Raw genomic sequence first — 15198 nt, 5'->3', positions numbered from 1 at the left:
CAACTGCCGAGCTAGCGTTACATACGTCTTCACGAGAAGGTACTATTAACATAAATCCAACTATAAACTCACTCCATTATACACATAACAATATGCAACACTATATATTTTTTAGTGAGCTAAAAAACTACATCTGAAAATAAGGCAGCAATAAATAATGTAAATGACTGCAAAAACTCACCGTCTTTGCTCACTGCGACTAAAAGGGAAAACAAACAAGCCGCGCAGCGCTCAACGGAAGCGTTTAAATTTGCCACTGTTTTGAACCAGCCAATGGCAAACGTTGTATTCACCAACTTGTCACTTATTGGCTTATGCAATGTAAAAACGTATTACGTAACCACGTAATCACAAAACTTAAAATCTGCGTGATTTTGTACAGTGATGTGTGTAATTTTGAATACGCCGGCTCCAGTCCACATAATACTGAATATACGTTGTTATTTTTTAGAAATACACACCCACAAGTTGTTAAATTCAGTGTCACAAACTGAATCATCCAAAAGTAGAAATGTTTAATGTGTGACTTTCTTTTCGTTCTCTTAAAGATCGTTAAATAGGCAGCCACTTTTTCTTCCTCCAAACTTTTATGTCTTATAAACAGTGTAAATGGGTACATTCATCAGCTAAGGAAAAAAAATGCAAAAAAATGATGGAACAAAAAATAAATAAATAAAAAATCAGCAAACGTTGCAGTTACACATCATGATGTCAGTGTATGATAGCACATACAGATAAACGCACACAACTAAATTATAAAGTAATGAAATGCACGACTGATTTTGTTCCTGCCTATGTGTTAACCCTGCGACAGACTGGCGACCTGTCCAGTGTGTACCCTGCCTCTCGCCCAAAGACAGCTGGGAAAGGCTCCAGCGCCCAGCGACCGTGAAAACGATAAGTGGTAGCGAATGGATGGATGGATGATTTTGTTCATTCCTATTTTTCTTATGACCATGAAGTTTTCCAAAAGTAATGCACGTTCTTTTCAATTTAGTCCTCATCAAAAATAACAATATGCAACACTATATACCGTTTATTAAATAAATGAAATTTTTCATCACAGTCTTGACTTTCAGTGCCCCGACTCACTTGAAAAAATTCATATGTGCTTCTCCAGAATTTTAACTTGTGTGGGTAATATACAGGGTAATACATCTGCAACACGAGCTATCAGCGGTGACCCTTCAGTATATTGAATCAATAACATAGAACTTCAGAAATGATGAAGGGGATACTGTGGGTGTCAGCTAACCTTGCTTCATATAATTTAATAGATAAATGCTTTTTATACCAACTGCGCTCTAAACACGAACATCCCTGGGAGGCTGTACTCAGGGGCACAACCTTCAGCCTCTCGGTTAGGGCTAAACAATGACTTTTCATAATATATTATTTTGGTTGGCTAAGTTGCCGTTCACTCATGACTTCAACGTATCCTATTGGCTGAAAGTATGTGGTTTGGCCGGGACAATCCTCGTAGCGCTTTCGGGGGCGGGACTGTTAGTTCTGACAGGAAAACTAAAGAAAGGCGAGTATCTCGCAGGAAAAAGGTAAAACTCTGATTGCTCAGAATCTCCCTTTGCTTTTAAAAATTCTTAGCGTTGAAACTGGTATCAAGTAATATGCTTCCTTCTCTAAAGTGTGTGTGTTTAGGTCGACAAGAGGCCAGCTATCATGAAGAAGTAAGCAAAGTTAGCAAGCTAATGATTAGCTTCCGTAGACGAAATGGAAACTGCAGCTAGGTAGAAGTTAGCCGACACTCTGGTGACCTAAAGAGGTCAACGGGCTACTTCAGAACTGAGGAAACATTAGCGTGACAAGTTTTATGTAACTTCATTTTAACAGCGTTGAGCTGAGTTATAAGTGCCCCTCCATCGGAGGCACGTATCATTAAGGAAGTGAAGTTCTAAAGCAGCATAATATTACAAAATCCCCAGATAACCGAGGCTTAAACTCTCAGCAGTGTATAACGGTAAACTATCTTGTTGTGAAGTAGTTAATGGTTCTTATAGGTATTTACAGAAAAGACTAGTCGTTTATAGTATAACTGTAAAGTTAGTTAGGAGATCGATGTACTCAAAATATGTCTGCCTTTACTGAACTGCGTTTGAGCGGACGTCTGAACCTTCAGGAAATAGTGATGTCACAGAAATACATCCTGAAATTACTGCTTTGGATAAAGAAGAGTCACAGCGCTTGAATGGGTTTATCGAGACAATTTAAAAGCCAAATTGTGGCATTTGTGAGCCAACGTATTTATATTGGGTGCCATATTTAGTCAAAAGGACAGAAACTTGGTCTTAACTATCATAACTGTACTTTATTGTGTAGTGATGTGTTCAGTGTTATTGCCCCCCCCCCCCACACACACACACACACCCCAAAAATAAAGTTTCATTTTAGACATGGTTGTCATATGTAATAAAAACATGTCCACTAATGCTTTTAGCAAAACTCATAATTATTTATGTAAGAGATTAGTTCAGTAGATTCATTTTTCTAAAAAGGCAGCTTGGTCCAAAATAACTTGGAAAGTTGAAAAATAAAATTTAGTTTTTAATAATTTCAATTATCAAGGGAAAAAAACCCCCCAAACTACCTGGCCCTGTGGGGAAAAAGTTATTGGCCCCCTTGAGTTGAATTCAGTTTCACTCACCACAGGGCCTGATTACTGTCAGGCCAGTTTAATCAAGAAATTGCTTAAATACAACCTGTGTCACAACGTGAAGTAGGCTAAAAGATCTCAAAAAGTAAACCATGCCAAAGTCTAAAGAAACTCAAAAAGAGTTGAGAAACAAAGTAACTGACATCTGTCTGGAAATGTTTACAAAGCCATTTTTAAGGTTTTGGGACTCCAGGGCACCACAGTGAGAGCCATTATCCACAAGTAAAGAACACTTGGAACAGTGGTGAACTTCCCAAAATTGACAATGGGCGATATATTTGCACATGCACAGACTTTTTGATGGGCAGAGCAATGTAATCATGGACTGATTTGCATGTTTTACAATACAGAAGAAGGCCAAACATGGACAAACTAATTTCCCCCCAAAATTAGGGCTGTCAGCCCTAATGCGGTCATCACGATTAATGCGATTAAAATTTTGAATGCGCTCAACCCATCTGGAGCACAGAATGAACAAACTTTGGACTAACTGCTGAAATGCGTTGATAGAGACATTTCAGGGATTTTAATTCAGTCTGCGCTCCAGATGAGTTAATTGTTCATCGCGTTGGTCGTGATGATGGCACGTTAACGCTGACAGCACTAAAAAAATATATAAAGTCGCCAATTTGGGATTTCTTTGGCTTTAAACCAGATGACAGAGGTAAACCTAAGGACCAAAGCGGTGTGCCGCTTGTGCAGACGTATAGTGCTCAAACATGGCTAACTTAAATGAGCATGTACGTGTCCACCATCCGGCTGAGTATGCTAGGCACTCTGAGGAAGGGGCATTTGCTCACAGATGAATGAGGGTGCTGTTAAAGCAGCGCTATTATTTTTCTTTCTGTTGACTGCTTCTATTAGCTCCATCATTATTAGCAAACTTACTCATAGGCAAATCAATCAATCAGTCAATAAATAAATACTTTTTTGTTTTTGTTTTACGGATCTTGGAAGCTAGCTGACCAAAATGAGTAACATCCAAGCCATCAATACATATCGCCGACTATTCATCTAATGCCCATCTCCACTAGTAAGGTAGCCGCAGTAGAAGATATGTCACTGATAACAAGAACTCCTCACAGTACTTGCAGGTCTTCACCTGAAGTCAAGCTCTTCGAGCCTCTGCAAGCAATGGAAACAGGCAAGGTGAGGATTAGTAAGTGTCAGAACTGCAATCCTTGATGAAACAACGCATTCGAAATACATCAGGAAGATGACCTCCTGAGTTTAGCTGCTCCAAGAATGCCTAAGACAGCTGAAGATGGAGAGTGATGAGGAAGAGGAAGTATGGATGACTGAGCCCCTGCGTGTGATGTACCATTGACGGATGAAGGAAGTGGATGACATCAAGAAATCCTACCAGTTCCTAGAAGAGGCCGGCCTACAGGACAGCACAGAGGCTGTGATCATGGCACATGCCTCTATGGATCTAAGCACCAGATCCATAAAGGCGGCTGTCACAGCTGACAGGACCCAAGTTACAGACTGTGCAAAGGGACCCTGGAAACTGTGAAACACATAGTACCAGGATAAAACCTGGTGAGTGTTGTTCCTGGAATCCAGCACATTCCAGGAACAACATCTGAGACCTCTTTCCAGGAGAAGAGCGCAGTCCTAGGAACAGCTAAGATACAGAACGCATAATAGCAGGATGTCAAGTTGGGACTCAATATGCCTCCTGTCTGGAAAAACTAGTCACATGCATTGTTCAGGTGTGAGTTGGGCCCATTCTTCAACACAAACATTCTTCAAATTCTGTGGTGGTCCTTGGCTCTTGGACAACACTTCTGATAAGTCTTTTCCTGCAGGGAACCATCCGATCCACAAAGGATTGGATGTTTCCCAACATCTGGGAAGAATTTTATGTCAGTAGCGCCTTTACAAATATATTCCCTTTGAAAACTGGTGACATGTTCAATACTTATTTTACCTGCTGTATTTAAAAACTAGTCCACCTACCTAGATACAGCAAGCTTCTTTATTTTATTTTTTTAAACAAACCTGTGTTGTGCCTAATTTAGGGAAAATATGATTCAGCACCACTTTCCTCCTTGGGACCCTTAAAGGATGTTTTGGAATATAATTCTCAAACTTGGATAAACTTTTCTTCCATGTTTTCATTCATTGTGTGGTTGAACTTCATGCAGCTGTACACTTTTTTTTTTTTTTTTGGTGTTACAAACATACATCACAACGCACGGTTTTCAAAGCTCAACTGTTGAGGATTGACCATGATATGTGTGAGTGCTCACACTCTGCAGGAAACCGTTATTTTGCGGCACAAGCAATAGAAAAGAATGTGTTTCAGAGTGTGTGAACGGGCCTATAGGCTTTAAATGTTTTACAAATCCCTGCATTCCATTTTCAGGCAAAGCAGTGGCTCTCTGATACAGTTGTGTCTGGTTTAGTTACAGAGGGATATTAATAATGTCCTCATCAGGCACTCTACCTGCAAAGACAGGAAATAACTACAACTGACAAAAGCTAGAACTGTTTTGCCTAACGTTCAAAATAAGCTGTGATGAAACATTACAGTTGAAGTTATTTTGTGATTGTTGAGAAATGTGCAAACATTTTAGGGACCTTGCTTCAGCTCTGTCCAAGCACACATTATTTTCTTCTTAGTTTTACGTAGTATTTTCTCACCTTTTCAGATTTCTTATTTCCCTGATTTTGTGTTTTCACAAGAGCTCAAACCACTCTCCCTAACAAGTTTGTCTTTGGCAATAAACCTTTGTGTTAATTTAAATCTCTAGCTTGGCTGATGGATTCTGTACTTTGACTTTTTTCAGATGGCGGCAATCAGAAAGAAACTGGTGATAGTCGGTGATGGAGCCTGTGGCAAGACTTGCCTCCTCATAGTGTTCAGCAAGGATCAGTTCCCTGAGGTCTATGTGCCTACAGTGTTTGAAAACTACGTGGCAGATATTGAGGTGGATGGTAAACAGGTAAGCTGTTCATTCTAACAATAAATGTCAGATTGTTTTATATTTATTGTAGCACAGTAGCATAGCAGTGTGTGTGCTATGTGTGAGGCTAAGAGTTTTAAGACGGGACATATCTAAAGTACTTTAACACTAGCCAATTTCATAAATAGCACATTATATTGTAACTATTGATTGATGTATGTATGTTAATATTGAAGCTGAAACTAGCTTTAATTATTTTCTCTATCTTGGATAGCTTTATGAATGTTAATATAGATATAGCTGAAAAGAGCTTATTTTACATTATATACATTATTTATGGACATCAGTGGTTTGACTTGTTTGTATGTGTGGATTGGATGGTTACCAACATCTGGTAGAAATTTCTGTCAATAACAACTTTAGAAGTATATTTACTTAGAAAATTGGTGACATGTTCAATACTTATTTTACCTGCTGTATGCAAAGTGTTAAGGCCAGTCAAACTTCGATACAAGAGCAATGAATTTAGTTCAGCATAATGAGGCACATCACAAACTAACCACCTCCTATTACCAGTTTTAAATCTCTGTTTATATCTAACTGTACATACTCGTGTACATACCCTTTCAAACTGAATTTCTGTAATACTGCATCTCACCTGCAGTATCTGTGCGGCTCACGCTTTGGATTGACTGATCAAGCAAAACATGATCTGGAGCCGGGTCATAATTTTACAGCTTAGCAAGAAAACAAACAAAAATGAATCCATTTCCCTCCCAGTTGTAAAACTGGAGCGAGGTCTGTCCGTCCAAACTATCTATGAATGCAAAATCAAAACAATTATCAATGCATTACTCGGTATAGAAATTACTTGTAGATCACATTAATCTTGAGAGAATGTCTGCCTCCTCAAACAAGGATCTTGGGGGCAGATGTCACCAAGAGGTTGGTGGGTTGTGATGCTCTTTTCTTCTCTACTGTCGCCCCCTTAAGTTTGTCTGCACCTTCATCAGTCGAGTGCTCATGCCCTCGATTTTAGGACTCTGTGTAAGCTAGAACACTAATCAATGATTTACACCTCATGCACTTATATACATGCCTGAATGGCTTCCATCCACCTGTCTTCATAGCATGCTGTTACATGATAAAAATGGGCCTGTGTTTGAGGACCCTAAGCAGGATTGGTGTGTGTAGTAGGAATTAACTATAGTCCCTCCCCTGCAGGTGGAGCTGGCCTTGTGGGACACAGCAGGTCAGGAGGACTATGACCGACTGCGGCCTCTGTCATATCCAGACACAGATGTCATCCTCATGTGCTTTTCCATTGACAGCCCTGACAGTTTAGGTGAGTCTGTTTCTGTTGGTTTCATTAAAAAAAATGAAAAAACTCTTTTATATCTGCTGCATGTTTACCTTGTCCACATTGTACCTGATGCAGAGAATATTCCGGAGAAGTGGACTCCAGAAGTGAAGCACTTCTGTCCCAATGTGCCCATTATTCTTGTGGGAAACAAGAAAGACCTGCGAAATGATGAGCACACGCGCCGAGAGTTGGCTAAAATGAAACAGGTCAGTGACGGCATGCACTCATACAGTTTCATATTAATCCCACCACACAAACACTACACTAACATAACTAATGACAAAAATGTCCATAACTTTTGTGTGTCAGCCTTTAGTCTACTACAGTTTCCACTAACATTCATTAGGTTTTTTTATAGGGCTGCAGCCACTGATAATGAAGACAAATATATTTACTAACTTTTGTTTTGATATAAAGTGTGATATAAGTGAAAAGTTTGGTCACAGCTTCTCATTCAATGGTTTTTCTTTATTTTCATGACTGTTTACATTGTAGATTCTCACTGAAGGCATCAAAACTATGAATGAACACATAAGTGTGAAATAACTGAAAACATATTTGATATTTTAGATTCTTCCTAACAGCCCCTTTGCTTTGATTCCTGCTTTGCACACTCTTGGCGTTCTCTCCATGAGCTTCATGAGGTCGTCTCCTGAAATGGTTTCCAACAGTCTTGAAGGAGTTCCCAGAGATGATGAGCACTTGTTGGTCCTTTTGCCTTCACTCTGCGCTCCATCTCATCCCAAACCATCTCCACTGGGTTTAGGTCAGGTGACTGTGGAGGCCAGGCCTCCATCACTCTCTTGGTCAAACAGCCGTGACACAGCCTGGAGGTGTGTTTGGGGTCACTGTGCTGTTGAAAAATCAATGATGGGATGGAATGTTGCTGCAGGATGCTGTGATAGCCATGCTGGTTCAGTGTGTCGTTAGTTTTGAATAAATCTCCAATAGTGTCACCAGCAAAGCCCCCTGACACAATCACGTCTCCTCCTCCATGCTTCACAGTGCATGCATGTAGAGACCATTGTTCACCATTTCTGCGTCACGGGTGGAACCAAGCATCTCAAATTCTGACTCATCAGACCAAAGCACAGATGTCCACTGGTCTAATGTCCATTCCTTGTGTTTCTTGGCCCAAACAAATCTCTTCTGCTTGTTGCTTTTCCTTAGTCGTGGTTTCTTAGCAGCTGTTTGACCATAAAGGCCTGATTCACACAGTCTCCTCTGAACATGTAGAGAGATGTCTGTTACTGGAGCTCTGTGTGGCATGTATCTGGGCTCTAATCTGAGCTGCTGTTAACTTGTGATTTCTGAGGCTGGTGACTCGGATGAATGTGTCCTCAGCAGCAGAGGACTGGGGCGGTCCTCATGTGAGACAGTTTCATCATAGCGTTTGGTTCTTGCGACTGCACTCGGGGACACAATCAAAGTTTTCCAGACTGACTGACCTTCAGTTCTTGAAGTAATGATGGGCTGTTGTTTCTCTTTACTTAGCTGATTGGTTCTTGCCATAATATGAATTCTAACAGTTGTCAAATAGGGCTGTCAGCTGTGTACCAACCTGACTGCTGCACAACACAACTGATGGTCCCAACCTCATTAAGAAGGCAATAAATGAACCCTGACAGGCACACCTGTGAAGTGAAACCATGTCAGGTGACAACATCATGAAGCTCACTGGCCGAGGGTTTGCAGCGCTGTCAACAAAGCAAAAAAATCATATTTTGCATGGTTGGATCTTAACAAGGTTCCAAGTAGAGCTTCAATATGCAACATGAAGAAATGGGAGTGAGACAAAACAATTATTTTTGAAAACAACATTTAAACTGAAACAGGCTGTTTTACAGCTGATCAGAAGTTTAGGACCACACCTCAAAAAAAACCTGTAAACCCCCCAAAACAGAAATCAAAGGTCCAAACATGAACTCGGTCATGAGCAGCTCCACCGTGTTGATCACATCAGAAATTACTTCCGGCATGCTTGATGATTTGCTGGTAAAGTTAAGACAGGCTTCTGCATATACCATACTGTGGACAGGTGTGCTTTATACATTTACAGTAAAGAGTTCAGATGGGGAGTGTCTGGAATTGATTGATTGTAATCTGTGGGCTAAATGTGCTCACAGCCAATCTGTGGGAGGGATCAAAGACTTATTTCACTCAATGACAAACAAATCAAGATTACTTTTATGTTTTTGTTTCTGGACCTTCGGTTACTCTTACTGATCTCCATTAAAATTAATCTACCATGAACATTAGAGTGTGTTCATTTCTTCTAAGTGAGCAAACGTATAAATCCCACAGAGGGTCGAATAATGATTTCACTTCTTCTTTTTCATTGGATTGAGCTGGTTTTCCTTCATGGTTTTGTTCTTCCCAAACAGGAACCTGTGAAGTCAGAGGAGGCGAGAGAAATGGCCAACCGGATCAATGCCTTTGGTTACTTGGAGTGCTCAGCCAAGACGAAGGATGGTGTGAGGGAGGTGTTTGAGATGGCCACCAGGGCGGCGCTACAGGCCAAGAAACGAGGCAGAAAGAGTGGCTGCCTTCTGCTATAGAGTGTCAAGTTACACAGGTTAGGGAGGACAGGAGGAAAGGATCCTTGCCAACAAAATCATTCCTCCTGTTTCTACGTTGTCACCATGCTGTGCAGAATTGAATGGGTCCTTTTCAGGAATAAGGGAGAAAATCAAACTAGGTCAAAAGGGGAGTGTAAGCATTCATGTCCAAGGTTTAATCTGCCTTTAATCTGTAATCATATCTTTGGATTCATCAAACCTAAAATCAAGAGAACATGGAAAGAAGGAACCATCTCTCTTAAAGAGGTGCGTTGGGATTTCCAGACCTATGAAGTGGTCTCCGTTATTCTAAATTGCAGCCTGATGGTCTGTACACGAGCCCATCTTTAGAACTGATCCATCCCAGGTGTTCAGTACATTCACAGCTGTGTACCATATGAACAAGTTTCTGGAGGACTTGGCTTGTGGCGTTTCTTTCAGTTAACATCCTATTAGTCTGTACTTTTGTCATTTCCTTTATTTCTCTGCAAAGACCAACCAACTCTATACAGACCTGATTTCCTCCTTTATGATGATGAAGTAACCTGTCGCTGCAGGTTCACATTCAAAATCCACACTACCGCTCAAAAGTACAAGTTGCCAAATGTCAAATTAAATAATTCAATAAAAATCACACTTTTATTCTTTATTATTGATATTAAAAAGTTAATGATTTTTGCAAAAATAATTGAGTCTTTCCAGCATTCTACCATCAGTTTGCTGACATTTTAGTTCATTCTTCCAGAAGCTCCCAGTTTAATGTGGGTGAGAGTGGACTGAGATCCAATGACTGTGCTGGGTTCTCAGCTGCTTCTGTATAGTTTAGTCATTCTATGGCTCACTGTGCTGTTGCAGTCAGTCAGCATCCACAGGATCCGATGTTGTCCTGAATTTCCCAGAATTTCCCACTTCACCCCAAAGACCTCCAAAACTTTTACAAAGTGCCACTTGACAGGTGGCAGGCACACCTCCACGATCCTTCAGTCTTTGTCTCAGAAATATTCTTTTTGACCCAAATACCTCTGTTAGGTTTATCTGTTCATAAAACTTTCTCCCTGACTTCCTCTGTCCAACATCTGTTCTTTTTTCCCCACGTTATTTCTAAAGCACTTTAAAAACAACATAACAGCTGACCAAAGTGCTGTACAGAAAATAAGAGAACAAAAGAATAAATCAGTAAAAGTACATACAAAGGGTAAGAAGACGACAACTCTCACTGGGTTAAAAGCCAGGTGTGTGAGTTAAAAGTTGTGTTTTTAAACGGGTTTTAAAAACAGTGAGGGATGGAGCCTGCCTGACCTCCAGAGGCAGCTCATCCCACATTTTGGGAGCCAAAGCTGCAGAAGCTGGGTCTCCTTTGGATTTATAAAAGCACCTGGTTAGCTGATGTAAGAGCATGTGACGGCATGTAAGGGTGAAGCAGCTCAGGGGCAAAACCATTAAGAGAATTTAAAACAAAATAATTTTAAAATGGATTCAAAACCTTTACCCATCTATTCATTTTATAAGGTGGTCTCTTTTTTCCCCACTGTTTTTAAGCAGGCGTTCCTGATCTGCTTCTCAGCTCTTGTTGTTTAGTGTTTAACAGGTGTTGTTCTCAGACAGCAGACTCATGTATTTGGCCTGCTGCTCAGTTGGGCTGTTCTATAAAGGGAATAATATTGTGTACAATGTTCTGGGCAGTTTCCTGCATGCAATAGCGTTCACTTTCATAGCACATTATGGTTGAACACACAAAGGATGATGTTTCAGTTACTCAGCTAGCTAAAAGTTTAAAAATGTAATGAATTTACCTTCTAACATGATAAACTTGAATTAGTAACAACATGCCATTGGAACACTGTGTGCTAAAAATCGGCCTTTCTACTCCAGTACAGGTATTCCAATAAAATTACAGTAATGCATGATTACATTAGTTGTGTATGATGTAGTCATAGACTGTGGTTCATTTCTGACTTTTTGTTTTTCAAAATAAAAGTCTGCGCTTCTCTTTCAAAACAAGGACTTTGTGTGATGCCAAACCTTGTGTGTAAGATTAAATTACCAGTGTTTTGTACAACTTTTCAAAATTTGATTGCTCGATTTTGTTTTTCAAGTCATTAAACTGATGTGGACTGTCTAACACTGTATGTAGTTGGCTATAGAAGCGCTAACAAAGGCAAATGATCCTGAACAGAGTTTTTGTTAACTGTCAGATATTAAAGAGGCCTCGGTGTACCTCTGACACAGAGGAGTGGATGTTTATAGAAGAAAGGATTGTGTTCGAGTCGAGCAGTTCCAGTTTTAATGCCACACCTCCATGTTTCTGATCCGGTCTTGTTCACCTGCTGTCTTGAAGAGTTAATATAATGTACAATTTCTACAACACTAATTCCATCAGTGCTACAGTTAGACTGTAACTAGAAGGCTTTTAAGACTGGACACACTTGGTAAAGAACAGTGTTTCTCTTCTAATATCTTTGTGTTGTACTGATGGAATTAGGGCTCTGGAAATTTACATTATGCTACTTTAAAGCATGTTGTGAGGCTAATATGTAACTCATTATTTAAGTACAAGTTTGAACATTTATAGTGTACCTATATGTTTTGTTTTTCTTTCCTGCTCTGCATTCCATTGTATGCTATTTTAACTATGGGATATTCCATCAGCTTACTTTTGTATTATTTGCACATAGCTTCAAATGTCTGTGTCATATAAAAACACACAATGTCCAAATTCTGAAATGCAAAATGCAAGGATCTTCTATAGGATTGGTTATTTGTAAGCAAAATATTCTTTTATATCCAGTAGTCTTTTGTAAAGTTTTCTAAAGGAAATACATTTGAGAATGACCAAATCTGCTGTGTGTGTCACTTCTCATGTGTTTTGTCCTCTTACCCACTTAAGAGTGTCCAAGTCTTGGCTCAAGATGGTGAGCATGATGGTCTGTGTAGATGTCCATGTGTCTGCAAACGTATAACAGGAACATATTCCCCATCGATGCTATAACCTCATCAATAGCCAAGTTTAATCCCAACTCCATACTGCAAACATTCAACTGTTATAATATTCAAGTATTCCAGATAAGCAATGAGTCTAGTTTTTGCCTCACAAAGGAAAAATAACATAAAAACCACAGTGTAATTACTGGCCAACACTTGGCAGACTTATGATGTAAGTGTGTGTGAGCCCCACATTTAAGGGCTTTAGATGCAGAGAGATGCAGAGAGGCTGGAGAAGGTTATGAAAGCCATTCTAAAAACCTGACAGTTTAGCAGTTCAGCGGATAAAATGACTGTTGCTGTTTTTTCAAAAACAATGCACTGCACATCAAACCTCATCCCAACAATGACATATGGTGGAGGAAGCATGTTTTGGGATCAACGCCTGATCTCTTCATCCTCAAATATATTCCATTGTGGACACAGACAACTGGAGACCCCGAGGAGTCATTACTTTAAAGTCTGACACTAGTGGGCATGCAAGTGGAAGTACATCTGAGGCTTTACAGTCATTAAAGGAACAATAAATTGAATCAATGAGTCTGATTATTTGCACTGGATCTAGCGAGCGATTCACAAGTTGAATCTTAGGACAGTTTGATGAAATAAGATAAATTACCCAAAGCATGGATGTAAATTAATATCAGAATTATTCAAAAAAAAATCAGGGAGGTCTGTGCTTAACCCACATGAGGTGGTGTAGCATGATGCGATGATATTTTATAATCAAGATATTCCATAACTGTTGATGAACTGAAACACCTCGCAGAAGGACTGGTCCAAAGTTGTTCTTCGTTACTGTGCAAGTGTCACGAGCAACTGTAGAAAAACCTGTGATGAAGACTGGTCCAGTGAACACTCTTAAGATTTTACAACAGAAAGCACCAATAAATAAAGATGAACTCGCAAGTTCCACTTTATTGCTGTGAGGAATCTCAAAACATTCTTCTTTTGGAGTGTTATATGTGTATATTGTCGTATATATCACTGTGTAAACAGTTTTTCAGCTGTACCAAACACAGCTCCACACTCTGTCAGGTTTATGTGACCAGTGCTGGATCCCACAAACCACCCGCCTACACAGCAAATATCCATGTGTGCTTTACTCTAATGAGGTTGCTTATCTTCTCTTCTCTCAAAAGAATAACATAACATATTTTTCTTCTCTACATTTTTATCCTATAGACTTGCAGTATATAAGGAGATGACTAGATTTGAATCAAGTATGATTACTGCATTTAATGGGTGGAAGTGCAGAAACTGAAATTGCACTTTGAACTTAAAAGGTCGTACTATGACTATAGATAATATAGAGCATATTTACTCTGAGGTCTGCATGACACCTGCAAAGTGTTGTGCATGATAACTCTTACATGTCATTCTTAGATCCAGCACTCATGTGGTTCAGCCATCCTCTGAACCACTCACCTGCAGTTATCAGGCTGAGCCCACTGAACAAAACTGCATGAAAAACACCTGTGAAATATAATAACTCACTATATTTAATATTAACATGTTGTACAATAAAGTGTATGACTTTTCTTTAGTGTTTCTGAAGAAACACTAAAGAAAAGTTCACATTTTTATGATGTTTCTTGCAACTGTAAATGTGAACAACAATGTTGGCACCACATGACATATGGTGCCTCAGGCACAATGAGTTTAATCTTCATCTTCGTTCTATAATATCTGGTGGAGTCCTGTCACAAAGTCCTGATAGTACGGCTCTGAAATGATAACAAAAAGAGAACTAAGGCAGTGAGCTGGTTTTTTGACTGGACATTTTGCAAACACCCACAAACCTGTGTCAGGGTCAATGTACGAGTGTCTTATGAGAAAGTCCAAGACTACCATGGCAGAGTTGGGTTTGAAGTCATCAGTGGCCAGCAGTTCCTTCACCTGAAACAAGATGCTATATTTTATATCTTTGTGTCATCTATATCTCAACCCATGCAGTACTGGCTCCTAGAAGCTGAATTCCCAAATTATAGTATGAGAAAAACACTAACCTTATCTATGGGGAGGAGGTAAAACTCCTGCACCTCTCCATCCCCTATTATGGGCTTAAACTCCAAAGGAAGTTCCAAATCAAAGACAAACTGGCTTTCTGGAAACACACCCTCTTCATCCTCATATGTGTAGCTTGAAAATAAAATAAAACAAAAGCAGCTAAATTGTCTCTTTGAAAATCCGATTATGTAACTAACTGTTTCATAAAGCAATGATTCTCCAGAACAGGAGGTTCTTCCAGAGGTGTCACTGTGAGGCTGTGATCCAGCCACACCAAAGCTGCAGTATATCAACACCAGTACCGGTGCCCTTCTACCATTCTAACTACTAAAACGCATGTTTTATTATACCCAGTATTTAATTCATTTTTATCACACTATTCCAATTAATGTAAAAACAGTGTTCACAGACTTGTGTTTGTTCTGCCTGTTACAGCAACACGATCGAGCTGCAGCTGCTGAGAGGTTCTAAGCAGCTGCGCAGGCTTTGAAGTGACAGATCTCTAGATCACAATCAAACAATCAACAATCAAAAATACAATGTAGAAATGTAAAAAGATATTGCAAATAAAAATAATTCTGGTTTTATAGACAGAAGCTGTCTGATGGTTTTCTGTGGTACATCACAGTGGAATGAGCCTTTTCCACAGTGCCTCCTGTTACTGTCCAGCAACAAATATACTGATAAAAATAACAAATTCAACTT

At 39.6% G+C, this 15198-nt stretch overlaps 2 protein-coding genes across 3 annotated transcripts in view; one reads left to right on the top strand and one right to left on the bottom strand.

Moving 5' to 3' along the window:
- The first annotated feature begins 1476 nt into the window (after window positions 1–1476).
- Window positions 1477–10629, top strand: rhoaa (ras homolog gene family, member Aa). Of its 2 annotated transcripts, none has more exons than XM_005745885.1 (5): window positions 1477–1531; window positions 5464–5619; window positions 6805–6925; window positions 7019–7149; window positions 9328–10629. In XM_005745885.1, exons 2-5 carry the CDS (start codon window positions 5464–5466, stop codon window positions 9499–9501), a joined length of 582 nt encoding a protein of 193 aa, XP_005745942.1. In that variant the 5' UTR covers window positions 1477–1531; the 3' UTR covers window positions 9502–10629. The 2 variants fall into 2 exon arrangements, with proteins under 2 accessions (XP_005745942.1, XP_005745941.1); XM_005745884.2 differs by having other exon boundaries at window positions 1479–1553.
- A 2763-nt stretch (window positions 10630–13392) lies between these two features.
- tpk2 (thiamin pyrophosphokinase 2) overlaps window positions 13393–15198 on the bottom strand; it is a 13502-nt gene continuing 11696 nt past the window's right edge. Inside the window, exons 6-8 of the mRNA XM_005745883.1 lie at window positions 14493–14625; window positions 14286–14382; window positions 13393–14210 (exon numbers count right to left, since the gene is read on the bottom strand). Coding sequence (XP_005745940.1) covers window positions 14164–14210; window positions 14286–14382; window positions 14493–14625 — 277 coding nt within the window. The 3' untranslated portion in view covers window positions 13393–14163. The remainder of the gene's footprint in view (window positions 14211–14285; window positions 14383–14492; window positions 14626–15198) is intronic.

The sequence above is a fragment of the Pundamilia nyererei genome, unplaced genomic scaffold (assembly GCF_000239375.1).
Source record: "Pundamilia nyererei isolate P.nyererei 1_Seehausen unplaced genomic scaffold, PunNye1.0 scaffold00169, whole genome shotgun sequence".
Taxonomy (NCBI): Eukaryota; Metazoa; Chordata; class Actinopteri; order Cichliformes; family Cichlidae; genus Pundamilia; species Pundamilia nyererei.
Note: the sequence above shows the minus strand (reverse complement) of the source record. Positions and strands in the feature narration are given on the sequence as shown.

Bases quoted from the DNA above. Each gene is read 5' to 3' on its own strand.
- rhoaa (XM_005745885.1), top strand. From the start codon at position 5,464: ATGGCGGCAATCAGAAAGAAACTGGTGATAGTCGGTGATGGAGCCTGT. The intron at 6,926-7,018 runs GTGAGTCTGTTT...TACCTGATGCAG, and splicing joins TGACAGCCCTGACAGTTTAG to AGAATATTCCGGAGAAGTGG. The intron at 7,150-9,327 runs GTCAGTGACGGC...CTTCCCAAACAG, and splicing joins AGTTGGCTAAAATGAAACAG to GAACCTGTGAAGTCAGAGGA.